The sequence below is a fragment of the Sycon ciliatum genome, chromosome 4, assembly GCF_964019385.1.
Source record: "Sycon ciliatum chromosome 4, ocSycCili1.1, whole genome shotgun sequence".
Taxonomy (NCBI): domain Eukaryota; kingdom Metazoa; phylum Porifera; class Calcarea; order Leucosolenida; family Sycettidae; genus Sycon; species Sycon ciliatum.
The window spans coordinates 4,943,594-4,966,272 of NC_088646.1; the positions used below are offsets into that span (position 1 = coordinate 4,943,594).

The 22,679-nt window shown below is 45.9% G+C and overlaps 2 protein-coding genes and 1 non-coding gene across 6 annotated transcripts; all 3 read left to right on the forward strand.

Moving 5' to 3' along the window:
• Nucleotides 1-218: 218 nt before the first annotated feature.
• On the forward strand, nt 219-8,787 carry LOC135814054 (uncharacterized). Of its 3 annotated transcripts, none has more exons than XM_065327110.1 (16): nt 219-643; nt 1,259-1,384; nt 1,609-1,666; nt 2,036-2,132; nt 2,691-2,732; nt 2,853-2,958; nt 3,308-3,432; nt 3,718-3,924; nt 4,201-4,260; nt 4,733-4,847; nt 5,431-5,603; nt 5,918-5,967; nt 6,430-6,605; nt 6,863-6,942; nt 7,424-7,471; nt 7,840-8,787. In XM_065327110.1, the coding sequence occupies exons 5-16, from the start codon at nt 2,692-2,694 to the stop codon at nt 7,988-7,990; spliced, it is 1,332 nt and encodes a 443-aa protein (XP_065183182.1). In that variant the 5' UTR covers nt 219-643; nt 1,259-1,384; nt 1,609-1,666; nt 2,036-2,132; nt 2,691; the 3' UTR covers nt 7,991-8,787. The 3 variants fall into 3 exon arrangements, with proteins under 3 accessions (XP_065183182.1, XP_065183183.1, XP_065183184.1); XM_065327111.1 differs by having other exon boundaries at nt 1,259-1,305; XM_065327112.1 differs by lacking the exons at nt 219-643; nt 1,259-1,384; nt 1,609-1,666; nt 2,036-2,132 and having other exon boundaries at nt 2,527-2,732.
• A 1,051-nt stretch (nt 8,788-9,838) lies between these two features.
• Nucleotides 9,839-22,627, forward strand: LOC135814053 (uncharacterized). Of its 2 annotated transcripts, none has more exons than XM_065327108.1 (16): nt 9,839-10,091; nt 13,930-14,032; nt 14,253-14,310; nt 14,591-14,687; nt 15,110-15,151; nt 15,911-16,016; nt 16,347-16,471; nt 16,699-16,905; nt 17,413-17,472; nt 17,857-17,971; nt 18,326-18,498; nt 18,979-19,028; nt 19,846-20,021; nt 20,586-20,665; nt 21,032-21,076; nt 21,721-22,627. In XM_065327108.1, exons 1-16 carry the CDS (start codon nt 9,910-9,912, stop codon nt 21,809-21,811), a joined length of 1,710 nt encoding a protein of 569 aa, XP_065183180.1. In that variant the 5' UTR covers nt 9,839-9,909; the 3' UTR covers nt 21,812-22,627. The 2 variants fall into 2 exon arrangements, with proteins under 2 accessions (XP_065183180.1, XP_065183181.1); XM_065327109.1 differs by lacking the exon at nt 9,839-10,091 and adding an exon at nt 13,727-13,843.
• On the forward strand, nt 19,228-19,299 carry Trnap-ugg (transfer RNA proline (anticodon UGG)). The gene has a single exon. It is a non-coding gene; the product is annotated as a tRNA-Pro (tRNA).
• Nucleotides 22,628-22,679: the final 52 nt, after the last annotated feature.

Sequence of the window (22,679 nt, forward strand, 5' to 3'; positions counted from 1 at the left end):
ACCTGATCAATATGGTGGCTAAACACAACCTCCTATCCACTACAAAGTACTAGTAATTAGTTTTGTTTTTTTAGTGAAGATCAGCCTCAGATCAGGTCAAATCACCACCTGTTGCAGCTTTCTGAGGTGTCAATCAAAAAATGATGCATTGAATCAAAGGCATCTCCTTGCATGCAGCCAGTCGCTCGCGTGAGGGAACACATGTCAGACTGTCACAGTGCACAGTGTCAGTCACTGACACGTATTGTTGTTACTCCAACAGTCGAATTTTTATTGTGACTAGTTGTGATTCTGAAAGTTCGCTATTTCGGACCACTAAATGACCGGGACAATCATCGGATCCTTACTTGACTGTAGATGCAGAATGAATTGTAACGTTGATGGTTATACTAGTAGTAGAAGAGATCAACTACAAGTAGTGCAGTGCCAACGGTTAGATTAGCCTTCCTCTGACCGACGAATATCAGAAAGTCGAATCAATGGATACCGCAGAGGCTGATTTGGTGACCGATACTACAATTATTAGCGATGATGCACCAACTCACCAACGCCTATGGCGATGTGGTTGCTTCTCAGTATCGTTCGTCACATTGTTGTCAACGTTTGCCACGACCGGAGGATTTGTCTTCGGATATGACATAGGGTGAGATCACTGCAGAGATTGTGGAAGATGTATGCCAACCCTGATAGAGTCTCCTAGCCCACTCCTGAATCAAATAATTGTGTTGCCAATCGAGACGGATGGTCATTGAACAAGTACATATAGGTGCACAAGTACACCACAACATTTTTGTTTTGAGGTTTCCCTCATGAAGAAGCTGTGCTGTTTGTGGCCTAAGGCTTTGCCCGAGGGCCTACTTGATATGGGAGTGAGATGAGGAGCATAGAGACACAGGCCCACGAGTGCCTATTATAATTATGTTACTGGGTTCAATCAAGTCTCACGTCGCTAGGCATATGCGGATAATGCCGGCAGAAAAATTGGCAGAATTCGGTACTTTTTCTGGTAAGTTTCATGCATGTTTGGTATGTGGATAAAGAAATGGAGCAGAATTCGAGGAATTGCCCGCCATAAGGTTTGTATGGTTCTGCCAATTTTACTGCTTTTTGAGCAGAATCTGCCACCTTTTCGAGCATTATCCGCCAATGCCTACACGTCGCAAACTCCAAGTGATTCTGTGCGACACATCTGCACCAACTCTAAGTGCATGACAATTGAATAAATCATTTCGTGTCATTCGTACCCCTTTGTTTCCAGTGTGATTGGTGGTGTGAAAGACATGGAGGAGTTTCGGAGGTATTTCGGTGAGTGTTCCTACAGTCATGACAATGTCACTGGTAAAAACACCACGGCGAGTGGACAGTCAGCGATCAGACTGACCAGGTAAACTGTAGCACGTGTAGCACATAAAACTTATTTCCGAAAGTGCTGGTGACATTCAACAGCCTGTTTTTTTTAGAGGATAAACCATATTTTTGTGGGGAAACTGTAAATACATTTTGAGCATATCCGCGGCCTCATGATATCACTTGAGTATATTGTCTCCGCGGAGCCTATTCTGATATATATTATATTGCTTGATCCTTTCTGGTTGTATGTCACGGTAGGGTTGGATTGTGGGCAGCTTCTCCCTGGGATGCTTGGTTGGTGCACTTATTGCTGGAGGTAAGAGACTGAGCTGAGGGAAGTTTGGGATGCTCTGTATTGGATCTGGTTAAAGGCTCAGGTTATTATGATACCGGTAGTTGCAGGGGTACCAGACCATTACCACTGGACACTCCCGCATCCAGTTTATACTTAGATGGAATATCATACACACCCAGCTAATACATCTGTCTAGTTCACCGGCTGACTCAGTAGACTGAGGTTGTGTGCAAGGAACTACTCAGCCCAGTGTGGTATTGGCTGAGGCTCGGTGTAAGGAACTGCTTAGCCCAATGTGCTATAGAACACTGTGTGAACAGAGGACGGGTCATGATGTGTAGCATGTCTTACATGTTGGCGCGTGGATGGCTGCATCTTCTTGGTGTACAGTTGTGTCAGAGAAACGAGGACGCCGCTTCACCATTCTAGTCGGGGCTGTTATCTTCACCATCGGAGGTTTGATACAAGCTCTATCCTACTACCTATGGTACTGTCTGGTTGCTCATGTCTTTCAAATCTATTTGACCATCACAAGTTATACTAGCGTGTGCCTCATATCCCGTACCTATAAATGCCTTCTCACAATACCAAGGCTACTAATGTAACAAGGACGACCACCGCCGCCATCGCTGTAATTGCCGCTGCTGCCACAGTGCTCCACCAGTGCTCAATAAGCCATCTTCTCGAACTGAGCTCAGGCTATGCAGTACCATCAAACTTTGCAGGGGCTTAGCTGCTCCCACTTTTAGGGGGGGGGGCACGACCACATGTACATGTACTAGTATGTTGGATGGCTGGTTCATGTCATTCATGGTCATTATGTGCATGCTGAACCTATGTCGAAAGTTTTAGGGGGGGGGGGGGGGGGGTGCACGTGCCCCCGTGCCCCATGCGGGCTACGTGCCTGCTTAGTTGGAGGTTCTTCTGCAGCAACATTTTGAAAATTATCCACGAATATACTTTCAAACCGTCTCTTTACTTACTATGTGTAATTCAGGCAAGAGCATGTGATACCAGTGTGCAATCTCTGTGTGTTCGTGTTCAGGATGGTGTATCTAGGACGTGTCGTGGCTGGCTTTGGTGTGGGGTAAGTTGTGTTACACGGAACTGCCGGATTAGCTTGTGAACACAGTAATGATAGACAATTGATAGTGTCGCCACCTGCATGACTTGTTTCATTCCAGGATTGTTATCCTGTGTTCTGCAGAATACTGAGCATGATTGTGCCAGTGTACAATGCGGAGATGTCACCAGCTGAGCACCGAGGGCGACTGGTATCACTTAACCAGCTGAGCATCACTGCCGGGATTATGGTAGGTTTGCCGCAAGTATACCTGTGCAAGATGGCCAGTCAGTCCGCACCAAGGCAGTTGCTTCTTTTGAAAATATTTTAGCTGTTTTAGATTAGTTTCTACTGTAAACCTTGCCAAGGTGATAGCTTAGAACACATGCCGAATTGATGACTTCAACTGAGAACAAAGTGATGGGATAGAGCGTAAAGCAAGGTGATGGCCTAGGGCCTAGCACAAGGCCCTTAGGGTTTACAGAATATAGATGTAGCTCTGGCTTGTGCTACGATTCGCACATGCTTCACCAAAAAATGATTATTTCAGTTGGGTGCTATGATTACAACTATGTTCTTGTCATTGCTTTGTTTCTCAGGTTAGCTTCTTGATCAACTTGGCCTGTACAGCATATGTTCACGGGTGGAGGATATCACTGGCACTGCAATCAGTTTTCTCCATTGTCCTTCTGTTGGGAATGATGTATGCACCAGAGACACCAAGGTAAGTTTCTTTCTTCTCTTGTTTCTTTGCTCTCTAGGACTCCAGTTTGTCGTTGATTTGATATTCAATTAGCATACCAATTCCAGATGAGAGTGTGTGTGTTGGGGTAGCGGTGCAGAGTGGCGGTCTGCGGCATCTTGGACAGTTAGATATGATGCGGCGGGCTCTAACAGATAATGTACGACGTTGTTATAGTTCTGATGGGCTTACCAAGGCTTTCTTTGCTGAATCCTACTGATCTGCATGCATGTGGTGTGTATGTGGGTGGGGTCTCTCTGCTGGCAGATACTTGATGAAGATCAATCAACGAGCAAGGGCTGTGAATGTGATGAACTGGATCAGAACTGGTCGCAAGCGTCACATTACCTCTGAAGCTGAAGTCAGCAAAGTTGTCCTGGAAGAGGTCGACTCAATTGCGACCGAAATCCGGGACGGTGCACGTCTCAGGGGAGGAACATGGGCGGACATCTTTGAGTGGAGTTCTTTGAAACGGTATGTTTTGTGCTAGGATATCCCGTTCAATACTCGAGAGGTTATTCTTTGTGGAGAACGTAGAGAAGCTGTGCAAAGACCATGGTGTGTGGTCTACCAATGGGTGCTGCCTATAGCTGTGTGTATGATAGTGTGTGCCGGCACATGCTGGAGTACCATGGGAGCTGTGTGTTGGAGTTTTGTCTATACTAATGCCCGGCCAAGAGCAGGTAGACCATTCATGCATCGGCTCGCTTGTGTCTTTGGTGCTTTTTGATTTTTGTTTTTGCTGCTTAGTTTAATCATTGGCATGTGGGTGCAACTTTTCCAGCAGTTTACTGGAATGAACATCATCATGTAAGTGAGTGCTGGAATGAACATCATCATGTAAGTGAGTGCTGGAATGAACATCATCATGTAAGTGAGTGCTGGAATGAACATCATCATGTAAGTGAGTGCTGGAATGAACATCATCATGTAAGTGAGTGCTGGAATGAACATCATCATGTAAGTGAGTGCTGGAATGAACATCATCATGTAAGTGAGTGCTGGAATCGTCCAACAGGCTAAGGATACGCTTTTGAACGCGTTGCACAGTCTTCTTCATGTAGTGTTGGCCTGCACAGTGTGGTGCTACCTCCTCTGTACTGCTGTTGCCACAGCAACCACGGCCCAATGTAGCTTCCATTCCATTACGAATCACCGATGGCCTGTGAGTTACTACTTCGAAGTAGTATCCCTTTACCAACTACTGGTAACGTGTGTGAGTCCCATTCAACTCGGCTACTGATTCAATTACTTTCTTTGTTTGCTTACTTGTATCTGTTAGGTACTATTCTACGGGTATCTTCTCCACTATTGGTGTCAGTCCCTACCTCTCAACAACTCTTGTTGGAATCATTAACTTTCTGACTACGTTTGGGACGCTAGTTCTCGTGGACAAGGTTAGGGTAGAGCGCTGTTCTGTTCACTGGCGTGCTGCACAGCTGACTATTAAATTCAACTGTGCAGCACAACTATTGCAGTGAGTTTAATTAAGAATAGTTCTTGAAAGTGACGCCATCAAGCACAACTGGGTAGTAGTAATTTTGCTTTTGGATCCACTCTTCGGTGGCTTGTCAGTGTGTGGTGGGAGTATGAGTTGCATATCATGTTTCATGTGTGATAAGTTCAGTATATGCTGGCAGTGCTCGTCAGCCAGGGCCATTTCCAGTCACTCCTGTGGCCGTGGATCATTTGTCAGTCTACTGTGAAGGAGACTGCTTCAATTATATATATACGAGTGAACAAAACTGGATCCAAGTGGGTCCAGAATTCAGCCTTGCCGTAGCGGTGATTCATAGCAAGTTAGCTCGTTCAAGCCCTAATATTGACACAAGCCGAGTGCGCTGTCCGGGTGGGGGGGGGGGAGGAGTGTGTTCCAGAAATGGCTCCCTATGTCGGGGTTGGTTCTCATCACAGCACACATGCTGTGTGGCTGGTAAAACCGTCCGGTCTCAGTCCGTGTGCTCTGGTTATATTGTGTAGGTTGGCAGGAAGGTCTTGCTGTTACTCGGTGGTCTTGGAATGGCAGTAAGCACGGCATTGGGAGCTTCCGTCATCGTGGCCAGTGGAGGAAATGATGAACTCACAAAGTCAGATGGCAGTCTTGTTGTCATCTGCATATGTGTCTTCATCTTCTTCTTCGCTCTAACCTGGGGGTGAGTGGTCATGAGTATCCAGGCTGCAACTTAGTTATAACTTGATACTTCGAAGCACATGTATAATACTAGTATACTGGTGTGTGCTCACTGTAGCATGTCTGGTGGTGATTGGGATGAGACAGTTAGAGAGAGGGAGGGGTACGCACTGCTTGCTGTGTAATAGGGAGGCCCGGGTGAAGTACTGGCTAGTTCACATCTTCTTCTGAGTCACGATGGATATATGGATATGTGATACGCCATCTATGCTCCAGTGCATTTATGTGTTGTATTATCATGCTCTCTTCGTTCTTCTTTCCGTTCTTCTAAAACAGACCTGTTGCTTGGGTTATTACCAGTGAAATGTTTCCGTTACGTCTACGCGGTAAGTCTTAATTAAATGATCCTGTCCCAGATCGGACCAATCAAACATGTCCCTATGATCCTGTGCCGCTCTAAGAACTGGACGAATGAACCCTGGGTGAAAACACAACTTGTTGTGTACACTGTATACCAGTTTTGTTAAAATGGACAACAATCACAAGTCACAACAATCACAACACACATACCTTTTTTATACTGTCACTACAGTGAAATCTCTTGTGAAGTTGTCGTATCCCTTACATTCAGAACACTTCCAGTTCTTCAACAGTAGGTGTAGGGCCGTCATGAGGTAGACCGTTTTGAATAAACTGAGTACATATACTCGTGGTAGACCATGATTTGAATTGATGAGCTATCACTGTACAGCTCCGTCTGACGCAGATAGTTTAAAAACCTTGGTCATGCAGCAGCTTGTCCAGCCTATCCTGTTTACATTTGTGCCCACGTATCCTTTATCATCCAGGAAAGTTGGTCTCAATAACAACTGCTTCTGTTTGGGCGGGCAACTTTGCCATAGCATTCGGCACACCGCTCCTGCTTCAGCCTACGGTGCTTGACGTGCAGGGAACGCTGTTTCTGATGTCCGCCTGTAACTTTGCCGCAGTCGTGTTCATCCTACTCACTGTTCCTGAGACAAAGGTGGGCTGCCATGACTGAGCTGTCGTATTCTGCTGTATTGTGATGCCTTATAGTAGCATTATCGCAGCAAGAATCTCTTCATGCTGTGAACAATGAGTATTTTCCTTCCCGAGTCAGTAAAGTACGTTTCAGATTTCAGCATCAAAGTGTGCCATTGACTCCCATTTGACCACAGAGATACATGTATATCTACTTGTCTATGTTGTGTCCGTAATGTACATGTATTTGCACATTGATATGCCTTTATGTCTGTGCAGGGTCGCAGTTTGGAATCGATGGATGAACTGTTTGAGCAGCGCTCCGTGCTGGACAGTGCTGACTACAAGTACTACCTGAGGTGCGTACAGAGCTATGTGAATGAGAACTATGCTGGTCTGAGCACAGCTTGGTGGTTCAAGCATACAGTGATGTGTCCTTGTTGTGCTATACATAGTATCCTGAACACTGGGCATATAGAGGTTATGCGATTGCATCATCAGTTGAGATGCTTTGGTGAAGTTGCGGCACAGCGCTGCACTAGTGACTCACGCAGCATACATAGCATCCATAAGCTGTTCTGCTAACTAACCTCCGTGAAATCATTCGCACAACCTCTATAAAAATCAACACAATAGATAAGGCAAGTTGCGCATTCAATACACACACACACACACACACACACACGCACACACACACACACGCACACACACACACACCATCAGTGGGACAGGTTAGGTATATCGTTGCCATCTCTACAACCTCTATAGCTTGTTGTTGTATTGTTCCTTGACTACTGTTATTTTGACTGTTGCTTGCTGGTCATGATGACTGTATTGCAGATGTGGCTGCTGCGTAGATTGCGTCCGGCGTAGAAACCGGCGCTACAGGTCAGTGTATGCACTCGGCGTGTTTAGTGTCAGTGTTCTAGCACTGCTTTTAAAAAGTTAAAACCCTGCTGCTATGCAAGTCCAGTGCTGCAGGCAATGGAGATCATAGGATTGTGATGATGACCAGTACATGTATGCCAACCACACTGGATTTGTTTGCACCACAAAACTCACGTTTAGCCTATGCTACCGGATTACCCAGAATGTTTTCTTTCAGAGAATCAGGGAAATCACTCGGCAGAGTTACAGGTGTGCAAGTGTAACAATTGCCACAATTTGCCACACATGCTGCTTGAGGATTTGGCGGCATAACTTCAAGGATGTTGTCTTCTGTGCATGATCACTTCTGTACTGTGTTGTTTTGACAGTGAAATAACGGATGATGAAACTGAACGCACTGATCCCAGTCATCCCACTGCTGCTGCTACTACTGCTGCTGATGATGATCATGACGATGGCAATGCTGGTGATAGCACTGGTACAGATGAGGCTACATTTACATACACCAGCCTTGCCTAACTACTCGTGCCAGTGCAGTGTACACAACCCGCCGCAGTGTATACGGACAACTAACCACCAGTAGATTACAGTCTGCAACCGTGACGTTACTTGAGTTGCTGTGCAGGCGCGTAGCACTGCCATTGGAGGTGGTCCGGCCAGAGGGGCTTTGGGGGTCTCTCCGGGAATTTTTTGAAATTAGGGTGCAAAATCCTGCATTCTGGGCACTTTTGGCCGTGGTCGGGCGAAAAAGTGGTCCGGCCAAAGCCTGACCGGCCGGACCGGCTGCTATGCCCCTGCTGTGCCGGTTCTCCGGCATGAGTCTCGATCTACATGAAATCCAGTCGGATATACACTAGCAGCCTGGTTGCCGGATCGGCCTTGATGTCGCACCCTTCCTAACACATATGCACGAGGTCATCGAAATTGGTCCGTGACCGAGTCTGAAAGTATACGGATTTCACTTGATACAATTACAGTTACTAAGTAGATCTACATGTATGCGTGTACTTGTGCAGTCTGTCAATATGACCCAAACCGCTTCAGTGTATTGGCACTGTACACAGTCTCTAACTTACCGTTATCAGTTTAATACATGTAATACTGCAGTAAAGCTGGCCTTCTGCTCCTCAGATTACAGATATCTTCTCTGAATTAATTTTCTGCTCTATCACAAGACCCTGCACGATCACGATGCCATTGCTTATCGGCCCTATGGGGACAATCATCGGGTATTTTGAGTGTGGCTTCTTCTCATTGATGATGTGCTTCAGTACTTCAAATTATGAAAGAGAAAGCGCGTGACTGCGCTAGCGTTTGACCGAAGGGGCGGAGGGGGGGGGGGGGCATTGCACATCATCACAGTGCGGTTCACAGTATATTCATTATGCAGTAGATATCTACATGATTGTAAATTAGACGGAAGGCAACCATGATCCCTGCCCATTGCATGATTTATTTTTCAATTTCTCATTGTTTTCTTTTATAATACTACTATAGTGCTGGCAACTGAAATCCGACCCCCTGGGTGGTGCGTTCACTTTCTAGCGGCCTCTATTTCGTAGTGTTACGATGTGAGCGCACCGCTCAGGGGGTCGGATTTCAGTTGCCAGCACTGTAGCTTGTACCGCCGGTGCAGTACAGTCTCAGTCTCGGATGCATTACGTGTACCGGTATTATGATTGTAGACTACACTGAGTACAGCCTACAAATGTAGTGCAGGGCCTACAGGATAATGCCAAAAATAATGGAGTAGGCCTATTATTATTATATATAGTATTAGTATTACAGGTATCTTCAATCCAAAGATACCTGATCAGATCATGCATGTGCTGAACTGAATCAGGCTACGGTTCTGACACCCAGGCTACCGTTGCATTGTAGATCTACGAACTGGAGCCTCGGACACGCGCGTCGACCTGGACTACAATAGGACATGACACTGACAGTGACACTACTCATTTCCCTACTATGAGTGCTGGACCCTCCTGGCCCTTGCCTTGGCTTTACCTTATGCTAGCCTATGCATGCCATAACAGAACGCCACAGAGCTAGCCTAGCCCTAGGCTAGAGTAGAGCTAGAGAGCAGTAGAGCTCTAGAGGTGCATCTCAAAACTTTGAAGTAACGTTAGTTTGTATCTATCCGTTGCTTGCTAGTAGTAGTACTAGTACTAGTAGTAGTAGATTCTACATAATAGCTTTGTCAAAATGCCATAGCCACACGCACACGTTGTTGAAGCGATTCATGAGTCTTACCCGATAACTGCTCCACACGCTCTGATTTCATCAATCCCAGTATGATTCTATGAACCTATAACTATATATGGCTGCATGCTGCGCTACGTCATTGTGTTTTGTAGGCTTCTATTTCGAATGAATCAGGCAAAGAAAAATTGAAATTCAGTTTAGTAATAGTAGTCTTAGCGAATACAGCATCAGCAATGGGTCTCTCGGATAGCGATGGCAGAGCGGAAACGGACACCGTAGCGGTGGCTGCTTCCGAGACCACTGGTTTGCGAACCAGCAAACGCCAGTGGAGATGTGGCTGCTTCTCCGTATCGTTCGTTACCCTGCTGTCAACATTCGTCACGACTGGCGGATTCGTCTTTGGCTATGACATAGGGTGAGAGTTAGACTGTGACATTTGCCAAAGCCGACTGACTGTCCATGCCAAAGCAGACCATACAAACAGAAATTACAACCAGGACATAATTTAATCTTCAGCCTATCCAGATCTATTATTATAATTCATTTTTGATGATTCTGGCAAGATTGATTACCGGTATCTTTACTTATAAAAGAGAGGCACCTGTGACGTGTGTCTGTGTGTGTGTGTGTGTGTCACGCTCCTTATAGAGAAGAGGCACCTGTGACGTGTGTTTTTGTGTCACGCTGAAGCGCTGCGGAGCAGCGCTGCCCTGAGCACGCGAAGCGTGCGAACAGTGTAGCACAGTGTAGCTAGCGGAAGCAGCCACAGAAGCACTGAGCACGCGAAGCGTGCGAATCGTGTAGCCACCACCACGTGCGAACAGTGTAGGTGGTAGCATGCAGACACGATCAGTACGAGTAGCGGTAGCAGCCGCGCGCGCAGAAGCACACTGAGCACGCGAAGCTTGCGAATCATGTAGCCACCTATAGCCCAGGCCATCATGGCATATAGGTAGCACTAGCAGCCGCACAAGCGCTGCGGACCACGTGAACCGTTCTCTGCAAATAGAAACATGCATCTGCAACAAAAGGATTCAAAAGATCTGCACTGACTGCACTCTGCATCTGATCTGCAGTGAAGAGCGCGCATCGCACTTTTGTTCGTAATTTTATGAATTTTTTGAGCCGCTTCATCCGCCACCAGCCGGCCAGGTGATGGACAACTCTGACCAGCCTCCCGAAGGCGTAACCATGGTAACAGACGTCCCTTCTTCTCCTTCCAACGATGAAGAACCTCCCTCACCGGTACGGTGCACCAGGACTTCAGCGGTCTGGCCACCACCACGTGCTGAGCACGTGTGCTGTTCATGTACTTGCTTCACCCGCATGCCGCCACATTCGGCCAGGCAACGCTGGCCGGGGGTGCTGCTAGTATACTATAGAGTGTCACATAAAAAAATGTTAGGATCACTCTTGCACTGTGAGTGTGAGACTGTACAAGAGAAGAAGAATGATGCACGATGTAAGTCACTGGGCCTGGGTGTGCCATGTTGGATTGCAGTGTACTGTACTAGCCACTGGCGCGTAATGCCGACAGATAAATCTGCAAAATTTGGTAGTATTTTGCGTGTAGGTTTCATACATGGCTGGTGTTATTATGGATAAGGAAGTGGACCACAAAATTGCCAGGTATAACTATACAAGTCTTTCCGGCCTTGCATTGGTCGAGGAATTTCAATGCTTTTTTCAGCAGAACTGTAGGCGGCCAATATGTTTAGCATTTTCCGCCAAGGCCTAGATTGTGTACTGAATTGGACATTTGCAGTAAAGTGAGATTTTCTGAGCAGGTCGAGCGAATAGAAACTGGACCCACAGTGTTCGACTGGGTAACTTTTGACTGTTCATGTCTTTCTAAAGAGTGTGTAGATTCTTGATTGGAGGAAAGCAAATTAGCACACGAAGCAGAGAAGCCATATACAGTTGTGGCAAGTGAAATCCGACACTTGGCAATGGGACTGCCCCATGCAGTCTGCAGCCCCTGCAGCCCTGCATACGTACAGTACATGTGTTACCTACAACTTTTTATACCATGGTACGGTGCGGAGGGCCTGTTTTCAGCCAATCAGCGCTCGTCTAGCCATGGTTATATTGGCCAGTATAAATCCCGCGCGCACGGTACGTACGCTAGGGCACTGCCACCGTACAAGTTCACTTGTGAACTTGTACGACCATTGTACGACGGCAGCACTCCAGCGCACGGACCATTCACAACAACAGACACAACATACACCACATGCACATGTGCACTCCACACAGAACGGCATTGCTGACGAGGAACAGTATACAATGGAAAGAAGAATGACCTGGAATTCGTCTACCGAGTATTCTACATGTATTATACTGAAACCGAGGATAAAGAACGTCAAATAACCACGAAGTATCCCGAATGGGTCAGCAATGTACATTGTACTTCAAATAGTTGAAGATCATAAACAGACTGTCTTCTTCGTAACTAAGTTTATGATACAGAGTGTACTTCAAATCCAAATAAACCAATTGGAATAACGCTAGAATGGATTGAAATGTGACACAGTGATACAAAACAGTGTATGCAAATGCATCTACTTGCAAGTAAGCAAACCTGATTATATTTCTTAAAGATGCCGCATGTGAAAATCAGCACTGTACCATAATCATGATAATAGTAACACTTACTCCCAAAGAGTCCAAACTGTACTGTAGTCTAACTAGTGACGGTAGTTTGATTCAACGACAACTCCAGCACCCCAGCAATTCAGTTCAACGGTTCCGCATCGCTCACGAGACAATATGCTACAATATGCACTGGAACTGAAAGGAAATCTGATGCCAAACATCCACGGAGGAATCTCCTTCTGACCTTGCTGGACCATTCTTTCAATTGACAACTGATAACCAGCAGAACATGTTCATGTACTGTATGATGTAGGACAGTAGGAGATCTCCAAATAGGTTCGTTGTTCTGGAAATGCGTAGGGGTACCTGGCATAAGTAGGATATGACCCTCATAGTCGGGTTATACCGTACCCTCATATAAATCCCTCCTGCTATCGCAGTCGGGATTTATATTCAGCCGGTATAACCCTCTGACTCGGGTTATATCCTCTACATCTGTCTGATGACAAAACTCGTACTCATCACAGTCAAGGTTCAAAAGGTGGTGGCAAAAATGAATGGGGATTGGATACCAATACTCTTTATGTGTACCATATTTTGTGAACTGCGTGTATCTACGCCGTGACCTTTCGATCTATTTGGGATGCATACGGCTCTATAGTAGAAATTAGGTGCAGTGCATTACATCATTGATGTCCATTTGTGGCGCTGTCCCCTATGGCAAGTGTCGGATTTCACTTGCCACAACTGTAGTTTCAACTACGCCTTTCGTACCATTACTTTTATATATGGCGCCAAAATTATGTACAGTCAGTATCGCCTATAGCGTTGGTGTTTGATTTTGAGCATTTTATCACTATAAGCGATATATTACTATGACCGATACTGCATGCAATGTATGCAAGTGGGGTGTCAAACGACTCAGCGCGCCGTGCCCATACGCACTACATACATGTACAATGTCATGTAGCTGGCTGTAGCTCCTGACACACAAAATCAGCATTTCCTCATGATGGAGGCATATTTTGGCAACTTGTACAAGCAAAACTCACCAAACAACACTCACTGGACAAGTTCTTCACGAAGAAGTAACACCCTGTTCTTCTCTGACATCGCTTGATTTCACATCAATCACTATAACCGACGCAAAAAATAGTGTAATAAAGGTCTTTTGAAATATGAATTTGATCACTATAGGTGATATATTACTATAGACGATTATTACTATACGCGATTACTGTGTATACTTAGTTATGGTAAATGAAAATGAATTTGAGAAATTGATCACTATATCCGGTATATTACTATAGCCGCCAACCTTATAGGCGATACGGACTGTAGTTGGCGCCACTAGCGCTAGCGCTATCTTTAAAAGTGCTGCTTGGTCAATGCTCTGACCGCCAAAGTGCCGATTATAAGGACTTGCTTGCTACCTTGTTAATCACCATTGTATTCAACTTGAATGTAATGGTACGAAAGGCCTAGTCGAAACTATAATGGCTTAAGTGCTTCGTGTACTGAAATGGTGCATACCATGTACATGTACCCCTGTGTGGAGATTGAGTACTACCGGTATGTACCTGTATAACTCAATCTGTACCTGTTAACAGTATAATAATATTATGTTAGTTGTATCTGTGTTCACTGACTGCATGCAGAGTTATTGGCGGTGTGAAGGACATGGAGGGGTTCCGACAGGATTTCGGCCAGCCGTCAAATGCTACAAACACAACCGAGTGGATTGTCAGTGAGGAGAATCAGGTAAACCTGTGCTTGTGCATTGTTTGATACTGAATATTGGAAAACGATATGCAGTGCATCTGATTGTCAAGGGCTGACTTAGTTATAGTTGGTAAGCTAAACACATGTACATATGCAAGAGACTCGGGATTGCTTGTCACGGGATTCCTTCATAATGCAGTGCCAAAAAGCTTAGCACTATGTGCATGTATGTTCTGCTGCTATCTGCTTACTGTCGTAGGGCTGGATTGTAGGCAGCTTCTCTCTTGGTTGTCTCGCCGGAGCTCTTGTGGCTGGAGGTATGCGTGCTGTGATAGATTTGGGGGCTCTCCCTCCCCTCCTCCCCCTCTTTTCCTCCGCTCTGCTGCCAGCATTCAAGGTTTTCATTCAGGTATGACTCGGGTACCAATCTCATCAAATTATGATGTTCATCCGATCCCATCGTGTCTACATAGAATCTGATGATTGTCACGATCGCTTAAGAGATGACCCATTGCCATCATGGCAGCATGGCTTAGAAAAGACTGGAAGCTGCTGCAGACGATGAGTGGTATTTCTGCTTTTGGTTTGCTGTGATAGTTGTATCTGAATGGCATGGCCGCCGTGTAATCATCCTCACCGGTGCTTCCATCTTCACAGTGGGTGGTCTGCTGCAAGCCTTGGCCTATTATCTATGGTGAGGCCAAGCAATAAGAAGGAAATTGCCTAGTCTGGTTAGCTCAATCAGCTGCCGGGCCTGTTTGAATATTGATTTGACTGCATGGTGTACAAGTGCCTGTTTTTGCTACACCCCCTCCCCCCCCCCCCCCCCCCTAATTGTTTGATAGGTATTTTGAAGAAGGCGCAAGGCACCTTTCAAGTACCACTAGCAAAACAGCAACTGTGACTGCATTGTCTATTGAGTTGATACCAGGCTCACCTATGCTGCAGTTTATTACCAGGTTTTCTTCCACATATCAAGTTTACTCTTAGTCTTAGCCCTATAAGCTGTGTCATACAAGGACACCTGATAACGGCATGGACGGTAGCGGTGATAGTTGTGGAGTACTGTGTTCCGCTATCATGCTGTGTGTCATGTTTGCTGTGCCGCTTGCTCAGGATGGTGTTCGCTGGACGCTGTGTGTCTGGACTAGGTGTAGGGTAAGCCTATCAGCCTACTAGTATGCACTTTGATCATAATACCAGCTAAACCGTTGAAGCTGGGCATCCACCAGTTGAATGGTTCTGAAACAGGTAGAGGTAGAGTCAAGAATACATGAAAACCAGAGTGTGCAGCTTGGGGCCTTTTCTGCTATGGGTGTCTGTCACGGCGGAATTCCGTGATTACAATCATATTTGGCGCAGATCTGAGGCGGGAAATGGCGTAGTGCGTACAGCTGAGCTGTAGTTGTGCAGAAAGAGACCTGCTGGAATCCTGCTTGTACGCACTACATCACAAAAATGATGTAATCACGGAATTTCGCCGTGACAGCAACCCATCCGAGCTGCACACTCTGGTTTTCATGTACTCTTGGTAGAGTACATTACAGTTGTCTGTTGCTTACTTCTGCTGGTGAAAGGTGGCATCTCAAGGATACATGTACTGCTGTATAGATATAATACATTTCACTGCTCTCTACATGAGAGAGAGAGAGAGAGAGAGAGAGAGAAAGAGAGAGAGAGAGTCAGACTGGCTCTTCTGCAGCCATGTACACCGGATCACCCCCTCCCCGGGGCCGGTATCAAGGCGCATGATATATTTTAGTTCTGTCCTTCAATTTGGCCGAGGTAGACTGGGAGTTGAATCAGTTGATCCAGAGCCAGAGGTGGTAGGGCAGTTGTTGTGGGGATAACAATCTCGCTCTGGAGCCCAAGTGAAGTAAAGTTGCCATTGTCTTTATTGTTTACGGCACGTTATAGGGTTTTGAGCATGAGTGTGCCTATCTACAATGCCGAGATCTCTCCAGCAAAGCACCGCGGTCGCCTGGTGTCCCTCAACCAGCTCAGTATCAATGCAGGCATTATGGTGAGCCCATTAGAAGTCAGCATGCCCATTTTTTCTTTGCCTGGCAATCCAAATCTACATGCACAGTGTAGTTCAGCACACTGCAGTCAGCAGCGTTGTTGATACTTGATAGGCCGCAGAACAATGGTAAAAATAGTTCAGCGTGATTCTGGGGTACTGTAGATATCCTCCTCCTCCTTGGGATGCAGTTCCACAGTCCTTCTAGTAGTCACACAGTGTACTGCACCTGCACTTCTTCTCCGTACCGTGTCATTGTGGGTATTTACTTACCCTGACTACCAATTCCATGTTCTCCACGTTCTTGTGTGTTCCTGGTGGATCATGGTGCAGGTTAGCTTCCTGATCAACCTTGCTTGCCAGTCGTATATCAATGGATGGCGAATATCTTTGGCTCTTCAATCTCTTTTCTCCATCATCTTGTTTGTCGGCATGCTCTTTGCACCGGAAACACCCAGGTAGGTACAAGTGATCAGCAATAGCACTGATCAGTTAGGGGTACATGGATGTCAGTAAGCAGTCGCGGCATGGTATATGTATCAGCTTAGGATACACGGCTTACCCAGCATGATATATATGTAGTCAGGTATGCACGCTTCTAGTCGCTGCCCAATCTATCTCTCGTGTCGTACTACTACTACTTCCACTACTACTAAGTTACTACTACATGTGTATCACGTTCCAGGTATCTAATGAAGGCTGGGCAGCGCACCGAGGCACTGGGCGTCTTGAGCTGGATCAAAACTGGCTACAAGCGGCACGTGACCTCCGATGGTGATGTCAGCAAGGCAGTGCTGGATGAGATCAACTCCATTGCTGCAGAGATTGAGGACAACGGCGTGCATGGCAGTGGCAAGTGGAGAGAAATACTGCAACGGAGCAATTTTAAACGGTAAATGCCACTGGAACATGAACAAGCAGATCGTGACCTGTGTTTGTCAGTGGAGCTTGGCTGGTCTTGTTTGGCCACCGTGAATGGGCAGCAGTGTAATCATTGGTGAAGAGTGAACGATGATACCGAATACCGCAGTAGTGATGGTTACAAGCAAATGGTTTGATTCCCCTTGAAAGTGTTTGATCAGTTGGATATGCAAGCTCTGAGACACAAACCTCTGTGTTGTGTTCCCTGATACAGTTTGAGTTGGCCCTGTACAGATTTTAGCTCAGTTCTGTATGTTGGTACTTTCCCATGCTGTAATGGATGGAAGTCTATTCTTTCTCGTGCAGCAGATTCCCGAGTACATGAAGCCAACAGATGGCAGTTTACTCTCTAGGTATATCGAGTTGTATTGGAACGGAGAAACCTGCTAAGTCCTAACCAATTGGCAATGGAAAGATCACGATGTTTTGTTGTGATGAACAAGTTCAACTATGTTTGTTGTGTCCGTTGTTTTCTCAGAATGTCAGTTGGAGTTTGGGTACAGCTTTTCCAACAAGCCACGGGCATGAATATCATCATGTAAGCCATTGGGCGGTGTTGTGTTGTTAGAAACACTTGTGTAGCAGTATCTATTGTGTGACCCGCAGCCTGCTATTCTCTCACGGTTTTGTACCACTGACAAAGCGGCTTGGTTTGAAAATATGCAGCCAACCGACGCTTACCAGAACTAATGCTTTTATTTAACACAGGTTCCATTCGTGGATTGTTGTTGGTGTTGTTGTACTATATTTAAAGTCGCATAACAAACAGGCAACTATGCCTTCTTTATGCTGACAAACATTTCAGTTCACCCTGCATTTCACTAGCTTAATATGGACTATATCTGAAATATTGGTGAGCTACATGATAATATTATATGTGTTGCGGCCCTTTATCCATGCTATGCTGTCTTCACTATGACAGGTATTACTCAACCAAAATATTCTCCTCTATCGATGTCAGTCCGTATGTGTCGACAGCAGTGGTTGGAATCATCAACTTCCTCACGACGTTTGGCACGTTGGGTCTTGTTGACAAGGTTAGTCCCGGGCATGCCGGCCATGGGCGAGACCTACATCAGTGTTTCTATCTCTGCGTTGTCTGTTTTGGAGGTGCTATGCAGGCATTGGCGTATCAACTGCGGGGTATTCCGGTTTTTTAGTCAATCCCACTGAGTTGCATACAGCATGGCTGAAGATGGTAGAGTTGTAATGAAGACTGTACTTGCTAGGGTGCTTGTTGGTCGTAACACGATTTGAAAACCACCACTCCTCCTTCAGATGCGGGCCTTGCGACCTTGCATGCCACGGGTAAGATGAAACAGTGAACAGGCCAGTCACACGATGTAATCCACGGTACATGTATGCCTCTTTACAATCATGCGTCGGTCTAGGTCGGTAGGAAGGTGCTGATGATATTTGGCGGACTGGGAATGAGCATCACGACGACGCTAGGTGCCACCATTATCACCGTGAATGGTGGTAACGACAACCTCTCCAAATCAAGTGGCATCCTTGTCGTGTTCTGTGTGTGTGCGTTCGTCTTCTTCTTCGCCTTGACGTGGGGGTAGGTAGTTGTGATGTCCTCGATCTCAGTGACTGCAGTACATGATACATTGTAGACATAATATCCAGTACTAAACTGACAAACTGTCCATTTTAGTGACTGTGGCATGCACTCAGCGACGTGCTTGGTAGCCAGCTGTGTTGCTATGTTCAGGGGCGTCGGAACCAGCGTGCCAGGTGCGGCCAGAGATGTAACAATAATCATATGCTGCGATTTCTGAAGCAATGAAATATGGGCTACGTGGGCCCAATTCTCTTAAACATTTCGTGGGGAGGCCCCCCGGGACCCCCACCTTTCTTGTTCATGGTCGTGCCAATGTAGAATACCAGTCCGGCGTCCCTGTATGTTGAATATGAATGTGGTGGTGATATGACGGTCACAGCGGCTGCAATCAAGAGTTTCATGGTTTTAACCTGGAACAGAACCAGACTGACAGTCATCTATCAAACTTGTCTCTTCATTGTTGTTCATTTGCTGTAGACCGATTGCTTGGGTGATCACCAGCGAGATTTTCCCGCTTCGTCTCCGAGGTTGGTATGTTTTTTTTCTTCTAAAGCTTTTCGAATTGTTTGTGGTTAGTAACAGTTATTTGTAGTACATGTTCATGTACATATATTCCACTTGTTTCTCCCACAGTGGGCCAGAGCAATGAGCATCATGTGTACCCGCCCAGTATTGCTCGCCCCTCTGTCCTATATTGAGCATTCTCAACATGGTTATTCATGTGGCGGCCTGTTGGTCTAGGGGCATGATTCTCGCTTTGGGTGCGAGAGGTCCCGGGTTCAAATCCCGGACAGGCCCATTTTTTTCCGTAAATCTTTTCAATCACAAGCAAGTACATCCGGAACCTGAAGTTACTTCGGTCTATCAGACACCCATCGGGTCAATTTTAGTTTACTATTGTCACTTTTTGTGGAAATACTCCCGAAATAGTGACGTCGTATGCCATAATGGCCTTTCCCCATCAAATATATGTGATTCGGAGTTACGGTCATTTCGAAGTTACGGGCAGTGCCCGGTCCCGGACCGCCCGGATAGGCCAGATATGGTATGGTATTGATTTATTTGAATTCGGTATCTCAACAGTACATTGTACAACTTGGGAAGATCCGAATGACATAGATACATAAACATAAAAGTGCGAGAGGTCCCGGGTTCAAATCCCGGACAGGCCCATTTTTTTCCGTAAATCTTTTACAATTTATAGAAGGCACCCTGGGGCCTGGGAGCAATCAAAAAATTCAGATTGAAGTTTCTTTTCAACTCTGATTTTCTTGCATTTTTGAACTTTTGGATGCCTCCAGATATTTGAGCTGTGTATTCGGATACCTTGTCTACTTTGTACAGGGAAGTTGGTTGCTATCTCAGCTTCTGCAAATTGGGCCGGTAACTTTGCTATTGCCTTTGGAACTCCGCTAATGCTCGCACCGTCAGCTTTAGATGTCCAAGGAACGCTGTTTTTGATGGGAGCTGGAAACCTAGCTGGTGTCATCTTCATTCTTCTTGTTGTCCCAGAGACCAAGGTAAGCTGTACTGATAATTATGTTGGTTGGTGTGTGTGAGTGTGTGTGTGTGTTTGGGCCCTTCATGATGCAACGATTGCTTTGATAATAAGCTTGTTTGTTCCAGTTGTGGTTTTCCAAATTGACGCTCTGGATTTAACCCGCAATGATTACTATGTCACTTATGGATAATCATGGATGCAGCCAATAAGTAATGGGATTTCGGTCTTTGACCACTTGGTGGTGGGTCTGATCTACTCACCTCCCACCGTTTAGGCGCTGCATCTGCGCCTTTGATCCTAGAGGGTGGTGGTGTTCCCATGACGGATGCGGAAAACTGGGCTTCCAGCCGAGTCTCACGCGAACCGTGAATTTTTTTTATTTTTTATTATGGATAATGGCTTACATGTGCCGAAAAGCTGTTGCAAGACAACGAAATGCCAATCAGGTGGCTTTGTGAATATGCACGGTTTGCATGTCTTTGTTAGTACACACTGTAGCGGGTTCTGAATGTGGAATGACTGCCGGCGGCTTCAACTAGACTGAAATCTGTTCTTCTTCCACATTGTGTTTGCCGGTGCACAGGGACGAAGCCTGGAAACAATGGACGAACTGTTTGAACGACGCTCGTTGCTGGAGAGCTCGGAGTATAAATATTACTTGAAGTATGCTGTGTGCCTCTGTATGCCGAACACACCTACCAACCATAGTGCAATTGTCTGTCTATCACTATTGCTGTCTATCACTATTGCTGGTTTCATTGTTGATGGTCAGCTGCCTCAGTACTACTTATTTTTGTGAAGATGCCTAGGACTGTGTCGAGACTCTCCTTCTTGAAGTATATTGGGTAACTTGGTTTCGGGGGCTAACATGTAACATACTCGGGTACCCAATTAGATAGCAATGGTTGCCTGCCGTGGCAAGTCAGTAGGAGTACTTGTAGCAATTACTTGTGTCACTTGCATATCTATACAAGGCTGAATGCTAAATCAGATTGCATCCGTGTCTGCCGTATTTCTGGAATGTGTTAGGTGTGGTTGCTTCACTGACTGCATTCGTCAGAGACATCGCTACAGGTAAGAGCCGCATCTCCGCATTCCCTTGAGTAACGTTATAATTATAACAGTAGTTCTGTGCTGAATCAGCACCCACTAGCTATCATCAATCTGTACAATCTGTAATCTATGCTTTATATTGGCCAAGTCCCACCGTGAATATGTCATAAGTCGCCTGATGATTGCATTGTGCAAGAAACGCTTAGTTGCGACGAACTCTGTAAAGCTCCTTTGTGCCTTTTGCGTGTAATAATCAATTGATAATTTTTTAGACACTCGGTCACTACCATCTGGTGGAACATTCCCTTGCTTGCTGAGAGGTCTAAATCGAACAGATAAAGGTTCTCATGATGTAATTGACGATCCTGTGAAAAGCATAGATTGGCCGCAGCAATGATACTTTGCTCGTTGTGTTCACTGAGCCCGCTCTTTCTGCCGGTCTCGGTGCTAGAATGAGATCATGTTGCCAGGGAGCTGGACCCTCAGTTGGCAGAGTTCCCGGGGGTGGGGAAGGTAGGACGTGAATTTGTGAATCAACGTCAGTGCACCGTCACCTTGCGTATGGCTATCTGGAATATTACAGTGCTATTGCTGATGAAAACATGGATGTTTCCGTCTCTCTGATCTTCCTTCCCTTGACATCGTGTTCTGACTGAATGCTGTAGGGATCTTTCTGCTGAGGATGAGTTTGATGAGCACAGTGATACGGACCGAGATGACATTGGTAACTGCACCACTGATGACACAAGTACATAGCATGCAGCTCTTTGGCACCATTGGCGGTGGCACTCAGTGACACTGGATACCCCATGTCCATGCTTGAGAGAGTAAACTTGACACTGACTGATTTGATGCGAGCGTTGATTAAAAATTTATCCCCGTAGCTATGCAAAAGACGTACGAAGTTCAGTAACGCCTGGCGCTAGCCAGGGTCCACACAGCTTTATTTAAAAGTTATCGGAAGCCCGGTTGTCTGTCATATAAATGGTAAAATAGTCTTCATTGCTGAAATGGTAGAGGAGATATCTGCTTACATTGTGGCTCGGGAGTCCACCTTCATATTTGACAGTCACATGCTTGGTGCACTGGGATGTCGAATGTCAGCGCCTTCTTTGCTTCATTTCAAGTTGACAGCTGTTGATCCGCTACTCAAGTTGGATGATGTGCCACATATACCTTTAAAGTGCTGAATTGATTCTTGCACAAAATTGCGATCGATTGCAATTACAGTCGATGGTTGGATCCATCAATTTACTTTATTTAAACTCTTCGAGCACATCTCAAGATCAGAGCTGATGCATGGTGATTGCAAGCCTGTAGCCTGCATGCAGCCCGGGCCGTGGCTCGTAAGGTCGTTGCAACATATTATGTTGAAATCACTCAATGGATTTTACTTTTGTTTTTTTTCAATTTTTTTTAAAGGCTGATACAGATGTGTTGTATTCGGATTTACCGGATACTAGTTTTGCCCACACGAGTTTGTTCATGTCGCGGGTGTTAGAAATATCCAACCGCTGTCTCCGAGCTGAATCTGCTGTCGCCTTTGAGTATCTGGTGACCGAGTCAATAGAACTACATAGGGCGTTTTCAGGGGCGTAGCAGCCGGTCCGGCTTTGGCCGGACC

Excerpts from the sequence above, each read along its gene's own strand:
- LOC135814054 (XM_065327110.1), top strand. The coding sequence starts at position 2,692 with ATGGTGTATCTAGGACGTGTCGTGGCTGGCTTTGGTGTGGG. Across the intron at positions 5,604-5,917 it reads TTCTTCGCTCTAACCTGGGG|ACCTGTTGCTTGGGTTATTA; the intron begins GTGAGTGGTCAT and ends CTTCTAAAACAG. Across the intron at positions 7,472-7,839 it reads CGTAGAAACCGGCGCTACAG|TGAAATAACGGATGATGAAA; the intron begins GTCAGTGTATGC and ends TTGTTTTGACAG.
- LOC135814053 (XM_065327108.1), top strand. The coding sequence starts at position 9,910 with ATGGGTCTCTCGGATAGCGATGGCAGAGCGGAAACGGACACCGTAGCG. Across the intron at positions 18,499-18,978 it reads TTCTTCGCCTTGACGTGGGG|ACCGATTGCTTGGGTGATCA; the intron begins GTAGGTAGTTGT and ends CATTTGCTGTAG. Across the intron at positions 20,666-21,031 it reads GAGTATAAATATTACTTGAA|GTGTGGTTGCTTCACTGACT; the intron begins GTATGCTGTGTG and ends GGAATGTGTTAG.